General features: G+C 38.5%; 1 protein-coding gene across 1 annotated transcript in view; it reads left to right on the forward strand.

Annotated features, from left to right (window-relative positions):
- The first annotated feature begins 513 nt into the window (after positions 1-513).
- LOC145774401 (formin-binding protein 1-like) overlaps positions 514-16,726 on the forward strand; it is a 148,960-nt gene continuing 132,747 nt past the window's right edge. Inside the window, exon 1 of the mRNA XM_082585650.1 lies at positions 514-541. Coding sequence (XP_082441776.1) covers positions 518-541 — 24 coding nt within the window. The 5' untranslated portion in view covers positions 514-517. The remainder of the gene's footprint in view (positions 542-16,726) is intronic.

Here is a 16,726-nt window from a genome sequence, read left to right on the forward strand (position 1 = left end):
GTTAGCGGAAAGTGCGAAAAAATGTTTGCGAAAATTGCGGTGAGCGAGGGTAAGGGTTACGGTTAGTGGAAACTGCAATCAGCGCCTTCGGCTTTGTGCTATCTTTCTCTCGATCTTTTTAGGGGGAAAATTTTAAAATGTTTGCGAAAACTGCGATCAGCGACTTCTGATTTTTTTAATTTTTTCTCTCGATCTTTTCAGGGTACAAACTGTTCAGGGTACGAACTAGGTTGCATCCTGAGAGGATGACATCGGGGTTAGGACATCGGCAGAGGACGACATCGTCGCCACCCTTCATAACGCACGCCACTAGTGTGCCATGATGCATTTGTTAGGAAGCGTTAGCTTAGATAGCTAGTAGACAAGCATCATGACTGTTCATAATATGTCAAATAAATTTCTTTGCAAATATGTAATTGGGACGTACAATCGTACATGTTAATTGTTAAACTCTTTTTTAGGATAACCTGAGTTAATGTATTGGTGTGCATGATTGTGAGCCATCATCAAGTATAATATGGACTGGGGTCAAGAACTATGGGTAAGCATTCTCTCACCATTTGCATAAATGTAAACAAGTTTGTGTGAATAATTGTAATGAAGTGATCCGATATTTTACTTCAATCAAACAACTTTTGTTTTTAATCCAGTGGCATAAAAAAAATTGCTGCAGAAGTGTTAATTTCACAGGGTCATGTACATACAATATATATATACATATATATTAGGGTGCACACAATGCCGACTTTTTTGAATTTTTTCACCCGATTCATTTGTAGATTCCCCTGTTTGTTCGATTAGATGAGTAACTATGCTGGGCCAAATATCAGTGAGATTGGTGAATGTCTACGGTATGTGGGCAACACCACTATCAAAAAATCCCATAATTTCCGAAAAAGTAACAAAAATTGTACAATTACTGTATATAACCTCATACAAAATACATGTATTCACATAGGCGCCGACTTTTATTTTTGCACGGGGTGGCAGAAAGCACAATATGGCAACCTAAAAACTTTCAAACTGCATGTTTTTGTTTGATTTTTACTAAGCGTGTTTCGTAGATGCAATTGTCTTTTCACACCTGATTTGTAGCTTGATAATTTACAAAGCAACTTTAAAACAAAGCACAGGAGGCATGTCGTGAATTTTATTATTACGTTGCTGTTCTGACACTTAACATTTGGCAAAAGTATTTTTGAATACCACTTGTGAATACCACTATCCCTATGTTTTTTGATTCCTTGTTTTCCTTTCTTCCAGTTGCCATACCCGGTTTCTGTCCAAACTTTTACAGAGCTGACTTAATAGAGTTACCGACGCCACATTTATTTTGGGAGCAAGTCTTTTAGGCGCTGACAGTTAGGCGCTGGTCTAATAGGCGCGCACGCTGTGGCGTCTGGATATTTAGGTGCGGAGCACTGTGGCGCCCGGTCATTTAGGTGCTATTCCTAGTAAAGTCTGTAGATTGTATTAGCTTGGCAGCTTGCCAGAAAATTATATCATGGCTTCAGTGAGTGAAGCTGCTAAAACCGGCAATGCTTTTCACACAAAATGTTACATTGAACAGAAAAATATATTGTTGTTTTATTAGTTGATTTATTATTGTTTTATTTGTTGTTAGTCCAGGTTTGCTTTGGTGAAAGCTTTATCAATAAATTATTGAAGCTTCCGAACATTATTGAGTTCATTTTTAGTTAACTCTTTCACGACCACGGACGTATACACACGTCTTGGAATTTTTGATGGCATGATCAATTGTAAATGATGGCAGATCCATAGTCTTTGCCTGTCCTTTTTTGGCTAATTAAAAAAATATATTTTGGCGGTGCAGTTATCAGATGAGGACTTCTTAAAGATGGGGACACAGTGGATTTTTTTTCTTTCACTCATGGGAATTAACAGTCAAAACTGGCTAGGCAACCCCTTACTTTGGAATTTCTCGATCAAAAAGACTGTAGGCTAAATTACGTAAACTTTTTGCTTAAAATTTTCCAAATTTCTCCATAATCATTCTGCTGTACCTCCTAAAGCATTGCGCGCAGAAACGAAGTAAATTTTTTCTTATGTGCAGAGTTGTTTTGGCATTCGATTAAACTACATATATTTTCATATTATTGTATCATGCTTGGGTAGTAAAAATTATAATGGAGTATATATACTTTTCTGCCAATTATTAATTTTTAAAAAAATTAGAAAAAATACCTTTTGGAAAGTTGCTAGTTGTACATAGAATGTTTTAAATTTTATTGCAAAGCTTTGCATCTTCGGATAGCTGAAGATGTATGCTTTCATTTGATGTCAAGATTGTGCGTCTACGTCGATCACATGACATGTTTTTACTGCGTAAATACAACAGATTTGTGTGAAAAATGTCTGGTAATTTAGATTAAATATAAATTACTTCTGTTCGGGATGGATTGGCCATGTGACGAGAACGCGTAAGTTGCTCTACTACTGTTCACATAAATACATTTTTACAGGGCATATAGGCTACACCTTGGCTACAAGTTGCAAGCATAATGGTGAGACTTCGCTCGTTAAACCTAGTCCGGGTTTTGACGGAAAACTAAGTTACTCTTCACTCAAGCCTACCGCCCGCTTGAGTACAGCCTACGGTACATTTTTTACTGATGTTTAGTTATTATTTGACCTAACTAAAAGTGAACTCAATCTCATACATTTCAGAAACTTGAATAATTTATTGATAAAGCTTTCGCCGGCGCAAACCTGCACTAACAACAAATAAATGCTGAACACTCGCATTAAAAAAAACAACATATTTTTCTGTTCAATATAACATTTTATGTGAAAATCATTGCCGGTTTAAGCAGCTTCACTAACGGAAGCCATAACATATTCTTCTGTTCAATATAACATTTTGTGTGAAAAGCATTTCCGGTTCAAGCAGCTTCACCCATATATTTTTCTGTGTAATAAAACATTTTGTGTGATAAAGCATTGCCAGTTTAGGCAACTTCACTCACTGAAGCCATGACCAACAACGCACACGCATTAACAAAACAATATATTTTCCTGTTCAATATAATATTTTGTGTGAAAAGCATTGCCCTACGCCCCTACCTGCCAAGCTGATACAATCTACAGACTTTAGTAGGAATAGCACCTAAATGAACGGGCGCCACAGTGCTCCGCACCTAAATATCCAGACGCCACAGTGTGCGCGCCTATTAGACCAGCGCCTAACTGTCAGCGCCTAAAAGACATGGACCCTTTATTTTGTTGTGCGAAATTGCCCGTTTGCAAATCGGACAGAATGCTTTATCTTTGCATCTATCTTATTCTAGCCACGGGAATTCGCTCTCCCACGATTTTTGATCGCTTCTTTCTTCAACAGCGATTATCCTGCTCGTGCTCGGTTCTTCCACCTCCCTGATCGTGCTAACGCCTTTTGGCAGTGGTACACTTTCGTTTCGTTCAGGCGTTTGGTCACTTTCATGCTGGCTGAATCCGGACTAGACGCAACAAAAAATGACTCAATGGAAGGCTGCAATTTTGAACGCTTTTTCGGTGGCATCTTTAAGCTGAATAAAACTGGAATGTCGGCGAAAAACTTTTACTGGACGACTTTTCGTAATTTTTTCTATGATGTAACAAGCAACTCCTATGTCAGACCAATAAATTCCCGCCTCACAGTTTGTCACGCATTGACACGCAATATTACTGCATGAAGTACTGTAGATAACAAAGTAGAAATTAAAGCATGAAGTAGATGACAGTACACTCCAAGTGAAATCGGAAAATAATTCAAAGTGCAAAATCTTGAGTAATTGAAAAAGGTTGCTTTTATTATTGGGAATTGGCAGGGGTGTAGCTTTCCTTGAATAGAATCATGTAAATTTGCAGAACGTTGAAACTGCTACTTTACTAAGTGCACTTTTTAAATAAAACTCAAAAAGTGTCGAAAATTGCAATTTTTTAATGAAATTTGAAAATAGATATTCATTTAGGAGGTGGAGCTTAGAGCTGGGCGATATTGGTAAAATAATTTCGATACGATATTACCAAAAATAAAACGATATTATCTAAGTTTCGATATTTTACGGCGAATCACAAAGCACGGTTTTCTATAACTGCATGAAAAACATACTGAGCGCTGGTACTGAAATGAACAACATTTATTGCAAACAATGCTGCGATTTAACCGTCGCAAACTAAAGATTTTTGGACAAAAATGTCAGCATGTTGACATTGCAGGGTTTTAGGCACGATCTCTTCTTGGAAACAATTGAGCCACTAAGTGAAAACACTCTTTCACTACTAACACTGGTGGCTTGAATGCACAGAAGTTTTCTTGCAACTTTTGCAAGTGTAGGAAAAGTCAGTGCATTAGCTCGCCACCATGTACAGATGCAGCTATCCTTGTTGATAGTTTTTGATGCAAAATAGAGATGCAGCTGTGAGTAGCAAAACAAAATAAAGTATCTACCTAGCTGTAGCTACCGTAGGCTACGGCCGCTACGCTATGCTACGTAAATTCAGTCAGCTTGCAAGTTTCCTATCGTATTTACCGGACTTCATCCTTCGCAACAACGCAACACGTGGGAATCAATAAGCAGGATTGCGTAATCACAAAGACTGCTTGTAATGCGTAAACAATGCACACACGCTTGAGGATTGTCTGCGCATGCGATGTCAGACTGCTCGCAATGCGTAAACAATGCACACACACTGGGTTGTCTACGCATGCGATGTCTGTGTCACTGCGCATGCGAAAATGTTGCTATAATTTCAGTACATTTATAAACGATAAAATCGGAGCTTTGTGAATAAATATCGCTGCCGAAAAAATATCGTATCGTATCGAAATATCGTAATATCGCCCAGCTCTAGTGGAGCTATCGATCATGGAGATAATTTTATAGCTGTCATAGTTTATAGCGATATTACAAGCAGTTTAAAAATTTTCAAAAAATAGTTTTAAGGGAGGCAATGGAAAGATCGTATTTTATTGATTATTAAATCCCATTGTAAACCTAACAAATGTAACAATGACTTATGACAAGTAACAAATAAAACGATCGCAACAACAAGGAAAAAACTTGTAGCCACGTGTTGCATAATCTTCACGTAGCTTGCTTGATGTTACGCGAGTATCATGCTTGTGACAAAAACAATCATTTTCTTCGCAATCCTGTATTAGTCCACCTCTTGCTTTACGTTGACTTAAAGCGAAAACCAATGATCAAAAAAATATTTAAACGTCCGTTCAAATTACATTTATTTGCAGTAAGTAATGTAACTTAAACGAGGTGGCTGCCACCCCGCCACAGCGGTTACGGGGTGGCGTGGCCACCCCGTAAGTCGGCGCCAGTGTGTATTCATGTAATTATTTTTGACTATTTCTAATATTTTGGACAAGTTACTAAAGTTAAGATACACATTCTGATACACCATGTAATTATGTATCTATATCTACAAAGGGGACTTTATGTGTTTCTAATGAAATGTATTGATATTGCTCTTAGTATTGAGCATTCTTATAGATACCGTAAAATAGCACAACTTTGCCCGGATGGACAACTTTGCCCAAAATTTGTGAGTTAAAGTGTGACTACAATATGGTCTTCATGTTTTATAGGATTTGTCTAATGAATAATACTGTTAAATATTATCCATTAGACAAATCCAATAAAATATTAAGACCATATTGTGCTCAAACTTAACTCACAAATTTTGGGCAAAGTTGTGCTGTTATACGGTACACATAATTATAGATACAAGAAAAATACACATTAAGGTACAGTACACAATTGATACACAATGATACATTTTCATTGTTTGAAGAGTTCTTTTTTTTCTCTCACAAATTAGGTGTCATTTTTCTCGCATTCTCCACTACTTGGAGTGTGTTTTGGTAATTTTCTTCAATTCTTGCACTATTTAAAAAATCAGTACTGAGTTTCACACCTCTCTCAGCAATATCATTGGTAACATTTATAGCTCTAACATTGCATTTAGCTTCTTGAGAGGCCTTGCACAACTCCCAATCTTTGACTGATAAAACAAGGAATTCATCTTTAATTCTTGAAGATGAAAAAAAAAACCATGAGTCCACATCAACAAAGTCTGAAAGTTTGGAGTCTAGCTTAATGGAGTCCGGAAATGTAGGTTTTCCGTACCTGGTGCCGAAACGTCTAGTTGGAGCAGCAAGTAGTTCTGTCGGTTTTAAATTGAGAAGTCTGTCAGCTATTTGACGCTTATCTGCATTGCTCACTTTAGAACTGAATGAAGATATAGGAACAAATTCACTGGACAAGTACCACAAATGTCGTTTGAGACATCGTGCAGCACTGTCTGATATGATGCTGTTGATGGCTTTGTACTTCAGAATGTCTATATATAACTGTAAGCTATTCAAAGGTGCATCAGTGGCTACACTGCATCTAAACCACCAGGTACAGTACACAAGTGAGACAACGTTCACAAAATCTCTAATCTTGGTGGCCTGAGAAGTTGTCATGACAGTTCCCTTCGGCAGAGCTGCAATTTGATCCTCCAGTAGAACAAGTTTTAATGCATAAATCAACTTGGCCATCCACCTGGCCTTATGTACAGTTCCAGGACATAGGAATTTTGCCTGTGTGGCTGGAGTTAAGTATGACATACACAAATTCATCATCTCTTTATAGTCATCCCTCAAGAACTTGGCTTTCTGCTCTGATCAACAAATCAGTTTATCTTTCCATTTCAAAACATACTTGTGTGCTTCTTTTGGGAGCTTGGAAATGTCAAAGTAGTTGAGTGGTTGATTGATGTCATGTGAAATATAATTCCATTTTTTACGAATTCTAGTAAATAAAGTTACTTCTGGTGACTTGCTGACATCTATCTTCAAGTTCTCAAATACATGTCCCACTATCAACTCACCGACATGATGAGAACAACCTTCCCAGAATAGTGCACGTTCAAGACGTGCCTGAATTTGGATAGCAGTCAAGTGTCCAGTGTTTGATGAGGTTGTGTCAAATACCATACTCACAACTTTTTCAGAGCATTGCCATTCTTGCAGTAACTCTAAGGTCAGTCTTGATATGATTTCGCCAGCTCGCTCTTCCATCCAGATTGATAAGCAGGTGTTCCCAGTAACTTCAGTTCATCAGAGAACTTGCCAATGGCGATGGCCAATTTCTCTTCTTTTTCGTATTTGTTTTGAAGAGTGGGTAAGCTCTTCCCATCCCGGTGAATAGAGGCAAAGGTCGGTGGGATCCAGGATTTCTTAATTTTACCAGCTATTTTTTTGTTTACTACACATCTGACCTTAGCCGATTGTGAATATGATGTAGAGACTTTTGAAGCATCACCCCCAGCTTCCTCTACAAATGCCTCACTAAAGGCGGCTTGCTGTGCAGGTGTCATTTTCAGTCGTGTAGCTAATGACACCAGTCTCGGGGAAGTAAGTATATCATGAGGAATGAAGGCTTCTGTTCCGGACTTCACCACTCTTTCATGAGATCTTTTATTTGGCTTAGAGTCTGGTATATATGAGGCTAACGACTGATCGTGATCGTCCTCACTGGAGCTACTGTCAAGTCGAGACTTTTTTTCACTTATTGCAAATGGCAACCCTAAATTCAACACGGTGTCATGGCAATATCGACCTAAATTCCATGTCATCGGTTGCCCACATAGACGTAGTTCGATCATCACCAAACTTCACAAAAGCTGTTTTCCCATCAAATAGAACATTTTCACCAATCTACATAAAAATCGATTGATATGACGGCATTGTGTGCACTCTAATATATATTAGGGTGGTCCAAAAAAACTTTTTTTGTAAATGTTAATGTCTCACCCTAAAATATTGTTACCATTGATGAGAAAATGACATATGCAAATTTTCATAAAGATTGGTTGATATTTAGAGGTTGCTACCGGGGTTCAAAGTTTTGTCGTTTGTGTTTCGTACATACATACAGTTATACATAGTACATACATACAGGAATTATTGCGCGAGGGTCTTTCTACTGCAGCCTGGATATCGCTGACGGTGATCGGCGACGACACGCAAAAGATACTGTTTTTGTCTGTCGTCACATGTGTGTAAAGTGTTGTATTCCGTGATCAACGCCACTCCACGCTCGGCAATGTCATTTACAACCTTCATTTCACTCACAATTGCTCTCGCTCTTTGATACGCGTCATTGGTCTTCCAGTTATCTGGGTCTATCTCCAAAAATGATAAAGACAAATTCAAGGCCTTAAAATCGGTTTGTATTTGATGTAGCAAAATCTTTCCAAACAAAATCTTCCAAACAAAATCTTACAACCTTCCAATGAAGGTTGTAAATGACACTGCCGAGCGTGGAGTGGCGTTGATCACGGAATACAACACATTGCACACATGTGACGAAGAACAAAAACAGTATCTTTTGCATGTCGTCGCTGATCACCGATATCCAGACTGCAGTAGAAAGACCCTCGCGCAATAATTCCTATATGTATGTACTGAACAATAAAACTATTAATATCGTACTACAAAAAGTGTTCAATGCCAAGCAAAAAGCCAAGGGTCTGCTACTATTCGGCGAGTCCGATTCGGCGAGTCCGATTCGGCGAGTCCGATTCGACTAGTCCGATTCGGCGAGTTCCCTATTCGGCGAGAGCCCTTTTCGGCGAGTGCCCTATTCGGCGAGTTTTTGAAATTTTTGAAAGGAAATTATCGGGTACCGTAGCCTAATTATAATTGCCGTTTTTACATCGTTTTAACGTCGCTAAACGTTGAAATCGTGCAGAAAAGAATAAAAATAAAATGTTTGAACTATTAAATTAAAATTCGTCATGTCAGTTCAGTTGTTTTTATTTCTGACCATCATATGAAAAACAATACACGTCAACATAGCAAAGGTAGAAGCGACAAAACGCGAACGTTAAAACGTGCTTGGATGTTTCTCAGTTTCAAAGTATCCTAGTCAGCAAAAGCACCCTTTTCTACACGATTTCAACGTTTAGCGACGTTAAAACGATAGGCCACACACTTGGTTAGCCTTCTCATTCTGTTACTACAATGTAAAAATGAACTGTTAGGCTAACTGGGTTCTTGGAACAAATTTTTGCTGGTCGGGATAACTAGGCTACGGTAGCCTACCCGATAATTTCCTTTCAATCTAAGCTGTAGGAGTGTAGGTCACACATTTGTTGATCCAAACTAATCATTTTAACCATAGGCGCCTAAGCCGTGGGGACCAGACCCCCACGCATATTTCCGCGTGGGAGCAACTTTTTATGCGGCATTGATTGATACATAAAACAATAGATGAACTAGCGATCGGCAGCAGGAAAACATTTTTAAATGCAAACCGCAACAGCTTTGCAGTAAATAATCACTAGAACGAGTAGCAATGCTACAATCCCACCCCAGACAAAAAAATCTGTCATATTTACGTTGATTTAACGTCTGCAGACGCTTGCAAACAGTCTCGCTGTCGCTTTCGAAAGTCGAAACCTCTGCAGAGAATTGTTGCGGCAGTGAATCGGTTGCTGTGAAAATGAACTTGAAGTCTCGGCCCGAGGTTACCACTAACCAACGTAACAAGGGCTGGTACAAACCGCACTGCCCACAGTCGCACAAGCGGCATAATCAACACAACAACGGCCTCGCGCAAACTGCATGGCGCACACACGTCCGTTGCCATAGAAACCCGATCAAAGGCGGGGAATATGCGCATCGTTTGTTTCATCTGCAACACGAAAACGGGCGTATTACAGCGAATTGGAACTTGAAAGCTGGTCAGCCACAAGTTGCGATATTGTAGTGAAAAGGGAGCAATGTCAAGTCGAAAACTTAATCAAACGTCTATCTGTAAATATTTTTCAAGGGCTGTTTGTTTACGGATGTCAGCAACTTTTAAATTTATTAAAGGTGACATGCTGTTGAATTGATGTAAACATGAATGATTTTGCTTTCAGCAGGTATATTTTCAAGCATATGATCAAGTTAGTATTTTCATTCCATTTACAGTATACCTTTTAGTAAACCTTTTTGTCTCTTGTTCGTTGCTAAACTTTATGTTGTGCTTAGCTTAAAGAGTCGCAGTCCATCAACCGCTAGCGAACGCAGACGCATAGCATGTGTTTTGGTCGAGCTTTGTTTATAATAATTAACGGCAGGTCGAACGTAGCGATAACTCCGAGTGTGGCAATAAAAGCAATCCTAGTGTGACGACATAATTACGTCATCCATCTGCGTGACATTTCGCTGAATTTACGTTGCTGCTGATGAAACACGCTTTCGCCCCCACGGCCAAAAAAATAGTTAGGCGCCTATGATTTTAACTATTCAAAAGTACTAACTTATAGACATAAACATTATTTTTTTTGTAACATTTTCTTTGTTTTATTTTTCCTTCATATCTTAAATTTTTCTGAAGGTGATGCAACCTTGCCAAATTTCTTTCAACTCAATAACTTACTTCGGTCACAAGCACGTTTTAACGTTCGCGTTTTGTCGCTTTTACCTTTTTCTACACCTTTGCTATGTTGACGTGAATTGTTTTTGATATCATGATCAGAAATAAAAAAAACTGAACTGACATGACGAATTCAAGCACGTTTTAACGTTCACATTTTGTCGCTTCTACCTCTGCTATGTTGACGGGTATTGTTTTTGATATGATGATCAAAAATAAAAATAACTGAACTGACATGACGAATTCAAGCACGTTTTAACGTTCGCGTTTTGTCGCTTCTACCTTTGCTATGTTGACGTGTATTGTTTTTGATATGATGGTCAAAAATAAAAATAACTGAACTGACATGTCGAATTTAAATTTAATAGTTCAAACATTTTATTTTTATTCCTTTCTGCACGATTTCAACGTTTAGCGACGTTAAAACGATGTGAAAACGGCAGTTGTAATTAGGCTACGGTAGGGATGGGCAATTCAGAATACCGAATCCAGAAGGATTCGGATCCTAAACTATCCGAATCCAAAACGGCAATAAAACCGGGTAATAAGATTCGGTTTTAAAGATATACATAAGTCTTGTGCAAGCTGTCAGCTGGAGACAGTGAACTGAAAAAAGTGTGGTTTACGCACGCAAACTTTTAAAAACATTGTGCACGCGTTGTGCGCGCACGGCGCATGCAACTTTACGTCACTCGCTCGCATGAGCAATCAAAGAAACTAAGCGTGCAATTTTCTTCACGCTTTACAATGCTTTTTTTCAATCCACGTGCGTATGCGACTCTGCGATAGTTTGACTGGTGGGCGTAACAACATTGAGCAGATGCCCCCTGCTAAAGGAGTTGGCTCTGAAACACCTCAGCATACCTGCCACATCAGCATCTTCCGAGCGATTCTTTTCGACCGCGGCTTGACGGAAACTAAGCTGCGCTCCCGTTCAGCGTTGCCAGATGGGAAAATAGAATATCAAATTAAAAAATTCTGGTGAAATTTAGAGGTCTTTATTGCCAAGCTTTTTGACATTGGAACCAGATAACTTTTTGATGAAATCTGGTGAAATTTTCCCTACTCAATTTTTTTCAAGAAAGTTTTTTCAATTTTTTTAAACTTTTTAGCAATAGGCAATAATCCCTGCTCGTATAGAAAACGTTTTGCAAGAGGTTTGCATATGGATGATGGCAGTGTCTTATGTCTTAAAAACTATTTGTATTTAAGCGAAATTGCTTTATTTAGGGTCAGGGCCGTAGCCAGACCGCAGAGCAAGGGGGGGCAATTTTTTTTTAGGGGGGGGCCAAAAAATTATTTTGGGCAAAATCATTATAATTGTAGCTGTTGCTCGAGAATGTTGGGATTTTGCCAGGGGGGGCGAATTTTTTTCAGGGGCGGGGGGCGATGCCCCCCTGGCCCCCGGCTGGTTATGGGCCTGTTTAGGGTGTTTTAAATATCTGGTGAAATTTTAGTTACTTTTTGTTGCCAAGCGGCTTCCATCATCTGGCAACACTGCCCCCATTTGGCTGGAAGTCATTTAGAATGCCTTAATGTGTTGCATTGCAACATACATTTACTTTGATTGTGTAGCTTTTGTGTCTGAAATTTTTTACTTTTTGTGTTGCTGGAGCCTGGAAGTTAATAGAATTCGGTATTCTGGATTCGATTCTGGATTCGGTTTAGTATTCCGGAATAATTCTGGAATAGTGAATTATTCTGAATTGCCCATCCCTAGGCTACGGTACCCGATAATTTCCTTTTAAAAATTTCAAAAACTCGCCGAATAGGGCACTCGCCGAAAAAGGCTCTCGCCGAATAGGGAACTCGCCGAATCGGCCTAGTCGAATCGGACTCGCCGAATCGGACTCGCCGAAACGGGCCATTCCGAAAAGCCAAGCAGAGCGAATTAAATCAAATATAGTTATTACTCTCTAAACCAGTGGTTCCCAACCAGGGTGCTGCGGCACCCTGGGGTGCCAATTGCAATGCTCAAGGGTGCTGCGAGATATTTTAACTTTAACCCGTTAAGTGTGGAATTTATTTATTTTAACTCTAATCCATGGTAAGCCTTTGCTTTCTCGCCCAGGAAAAACAGCGTGAAAGAGATTTTGACTCATTGCTGTTTTTTCCGTAAAAACGTTTGAAACGCATCATTATTGCCAGGTTTCATGATTTTATTTTACGTTTCATGGCGCACAAAGTCAAATTGCAGTGATGAATTATCGGATTGTGTGATCCAGCACGATTATAAAATTGCACGATTGTTTGCGAACCATTATAAAATAGAAACTTTTGCATGGGGGATACTATACCTGCGCAGTGCGCATACAAACACGATAGCCTACATAGCTAATCGAGAAAAGGCTAAGTTATAATTGATTTGTTTATTATACTTATATGAATATATTTTGTGAATTGCTTTGCGATTACAATTGGGTCTCCGAATTAGTGGATTTTCCGTACAAACAAACATTAAAACTAAAAAACGAGAACGACTGCTTATCAGGCCTCGAAATTTGTACTTTTTTCCGGCGGTCAAGCATGTCTTACCGGACTGGCCCTTTCAGCGGACATTTAATATCTCAACCGGACATATTTTTTGCATGTAGATTTTGCACAAAATCGCACTACAGTATTGTGTAGTCGTGTTTGTAGAAGAAGATTTTCTACAACAGAATAACTCTGCAATGGTTGATGGCTTAATTAACCGACCCTGAAGTAGGGATGGGCAAAATAGAATAATTAGCTATTCTAGAATTATTCTAGAATAATTTTTCTAATTTAGAATTTCGAATACTTATTCTAGAATTTTGTTTAATTTCAGAAAATGTCAAAAAGCTTTGTTTTTATTCTGGTTTTATTGAGGACACATAATGGAAAAGCGGCAACAAAACGAAAAACAACAGTAACTGCCCAGGAGAGCAAGTCTTTGTTAATTGTTACAGTGAAGAATGTTTAAAGCTTCTAAATGCTCTCCAGCTATCTGAGCCGTAATCGCAGTTTTGATGCTGTTAATCCCGCACTCGCGAAGGATCTTTCTGAGGATGCAAGAGTGGCTAAATACTTCCTCTCAAGATCAAACAACAGCGGGAACTTTTCTTAATTTTTGTTCCACCATTCAATTGCATCTCTGTTTTTCACTTTTGCCTAAAGATACGATCGGATTTCTTCGGCAGCTGAAAGCTGTTCGTTGTCGTCATTACTTGATGCTGAAGTATTTGTCACTTCACCGGAGCTCCATAGATCAATCTATATTGGATTACTGCATTGTTGTGGAACTTCCGACGCTAGGTGTAGCGGTAGCCTCACCCAGAGTTGAATTGCGTTTCATGTTTAGTACGATGAAAATAGATGCAAATCCACAGCACAACGGTCTTCCGACGTCCACAAACCGCACTGGTAATTGGAGCTGGCTAGCCGTTTTCGCTAGAGCGAATAGCTATCGCTGAGCCGAAAGTGATCGGCGAAAAATCGATAAAAAATGTTGGTAGTTGGAAAAGGGGATAGTTTCATTTCGGTTTGGAAAATTCGATTCGAAATGTGATTTCAATTCGAATAATTAGATATTCGGATTGCAACTATTCGAAATTCTATATTGCCCATCCCTACCCTGAAGTATACTGGAGCAGTTTGCTTGCAAATAAATCAGTGTGTTAATGACAGTCGTGTAATGACGCAATAAACACAATTGAAAACAACAATACAAATTTCCTTATTACAAAAGCAACTACGATCACTAGGGCCATTTTTATATGACCTTAAAAAATCAATAATATGACTTTATTTTTTGGAAAATATGACTTTATATGACTTTATGTGAAAATCTTTATTTTTACATGCGAACAACGTCACTCACGGAACTAAAGAGTAAAACATACGCAACATAACAGTAATACACATCCATTTTTATTTTAAACCACTGTTGTAGTACAGTTTCATGTAGTGTGGAATGTTGGAGTCTTTGAAGTTACGATTTGGACGTAAAAATGACTTTAGTAAGGAAAATGAGCGCTCCACAGACGCTGACGTGGGTTGACACTTCTGCAGTTTTGCATAAAGCGCTAGTGAAATGTCTTGTCTTTGTAGCTCCATAATTTGTTTCACATCGTTTTTGTCCAATCGCTTCTTGATGTAATTTTTGAGCTCAAGCGAATATTTTCCGAAATCAAGGGCATTTAGATCAGCATGGGCTTCTTTGATGGTGTACGTACAACTTTCCATTTTGAGTATTAAGTTGACCTCAATGTGTGACCTCATAAAATATAGGTCTGTGACTATAAGTGTTATGTAGGCTAATCCTACAGTTTGCCTTCGTTCAATCAGAAATTGCCTACTTTCTTAGTGCTTAATTGCTTCACCGCTTAAATTGGTATTTTTTATTTAAAGTATACAACGGTATGACTTTTTATCTCAAAAATATGAGTATATAACTTAAAAAGCTGATTTATGACCTAACCAGGAAAATATGACTTTATATGACTTCATAACTTTCTTAATACACCTCATAGGGATGCGGTTTTTGCATTAAAATTGATTTCACGACTTACTGATGCATAGAAAAAAATATGACTTTAATGACTTTAAATGGCCCTAACGATCACTTATTCCGTGGTTTTTGCGTTATAGAGTTGTTGTGCCAAGCGATTACTGCCGGTGCGGGGTCGTAAATCTCCAGCTCGCCACATTCGTCTAAGCACGTGCGGAACCCAGCAGCTGAGACTTGCTTCTCTGTGACGTTTCTTTTTAACAAACGATCAATGTAACGCAATAATCCTCATTGTTAAAATTAGAATACATATCCTGCCGAAAAGTTCAGACAACTTTATTTCAAGGCAACGCGTTGAAATGATGTAAAAATGGCTACTTTTGCTATCAGCTCGTTAACAACGCCACCCTAATGTGATCTTTAAAGCAATTGCCTGTACTATTATTGTGTCAGCTCCGTATTTGTTCGCGTTAAACAAACAATTGTAACAATTCAAATTTACAATAATTTTTTGCTGCATTAGCTCTTTTTTTGTCAAGAATTTTGCGGCGGTCAGTTATGACTGACCAACGAGTCGGCTTCAGCAGACATTCGAGGTCATTCTGGAGGTCATGACCGCCGGATATTTCGAGGCCTGGTTTATAGTCGAGGAAGAAATGTGGGTGGCTTTGTCGAATGTGCCTCGAGATATTAAGGGACTTTGTGCAAGAAGTCAAGCCCAAATTTCACACTAAATTTTGAATAAATACATTTATTTACGCGCGCTATACTGTACAACTCATTCTGTGTTATTTCATACAGTTACTTGAAATACAGAAATCTCATAAAATTGACCCAGTTTTGCCAGGGTGCCGCAAACTATTTATCTCTTTGATAGGGTGCCGCAAGGTCAAAAAGGTTGGGAACCACTGCTCTAAACCCTTGACAGCCTGTTTTAACCTAAAAGGAGGACCTTCTGATGATTACCTTTTTAGGGTGAAACAGGCTGTCAAGGGTTTAGACAGTGGTTCTCAACCTTTTCTGAGTCATGGCCCCCCAGACTGTGGCTCTAAAAGACCATGGCTCCCTTGAGCGAAATAAAAATGTATTTGTTTAAAGAACAACGAAATCAATAAAAACAGTTAACGAGTGATTAAATGATTTAATGCTTTCTTTTTCGTAATAGACTACGCTAGTAAATCAAGCGTATCCTTAATTGTTACGTTACAATCACAAAAGATGATGCAACATGCAGTGAGATAGAACATACGATGAAAAAACATGCTTTTAGCTAGCTTTACGATACTAACACCTACAATCCTACATGAGTGTTTTTTGTGTCACAATTCTGTTATAATTCATCAATACATGTTATAATTCATTAATGAAGCTTTTTATCGTGGCTCCCCTGAGAACGCTCTGTGGTCCCCTTGGGGGGCCAAAGGCCACGGTTGAGAACCCCTGGTTTAGAGGGTAATAACTATGTATGTACTATGTATATTAGTTTACATCATGTACATTTGTACAATGTGCATGTAGTTTATTTACTGTCTTCTAAAGTTGTTGCTGATTGTCAAATTTAGTCTCTGAACTTTAAACACAAGTATACAAAGTCGCACATTTTGTATATGTAGACCAGTTAGTATAATTCGTAATACAGACGTACATGAGTTTATAAACAGACTATATAGAGTAATTATTAAACTGTATTTTTCTTGCAATATACCATGGCACTGTACCATATTTTTTACTGTACCGTATCATATCATATCTGTATCACATCCTCTCAAAACGTTAAAATGGGGGCAAACGACAAAACTTTGAACCCCAGTAGCAACCTCTAAAT

This window comes from Aplidium turbinatum, chromosome 7 (genome assembly GCF_918807975.1).
Source record: "Aplidium turbinatum chromosome 7, kaAplTurb1.1, whole genome shotgun sequence".
NCBI classification, from domain to species: Eukaryota; Metazoa; Chordata; class Ascidiacea; order Aplousobranchia; family Polyclinidae; genus Aplidium; species Aplidium turbinatum.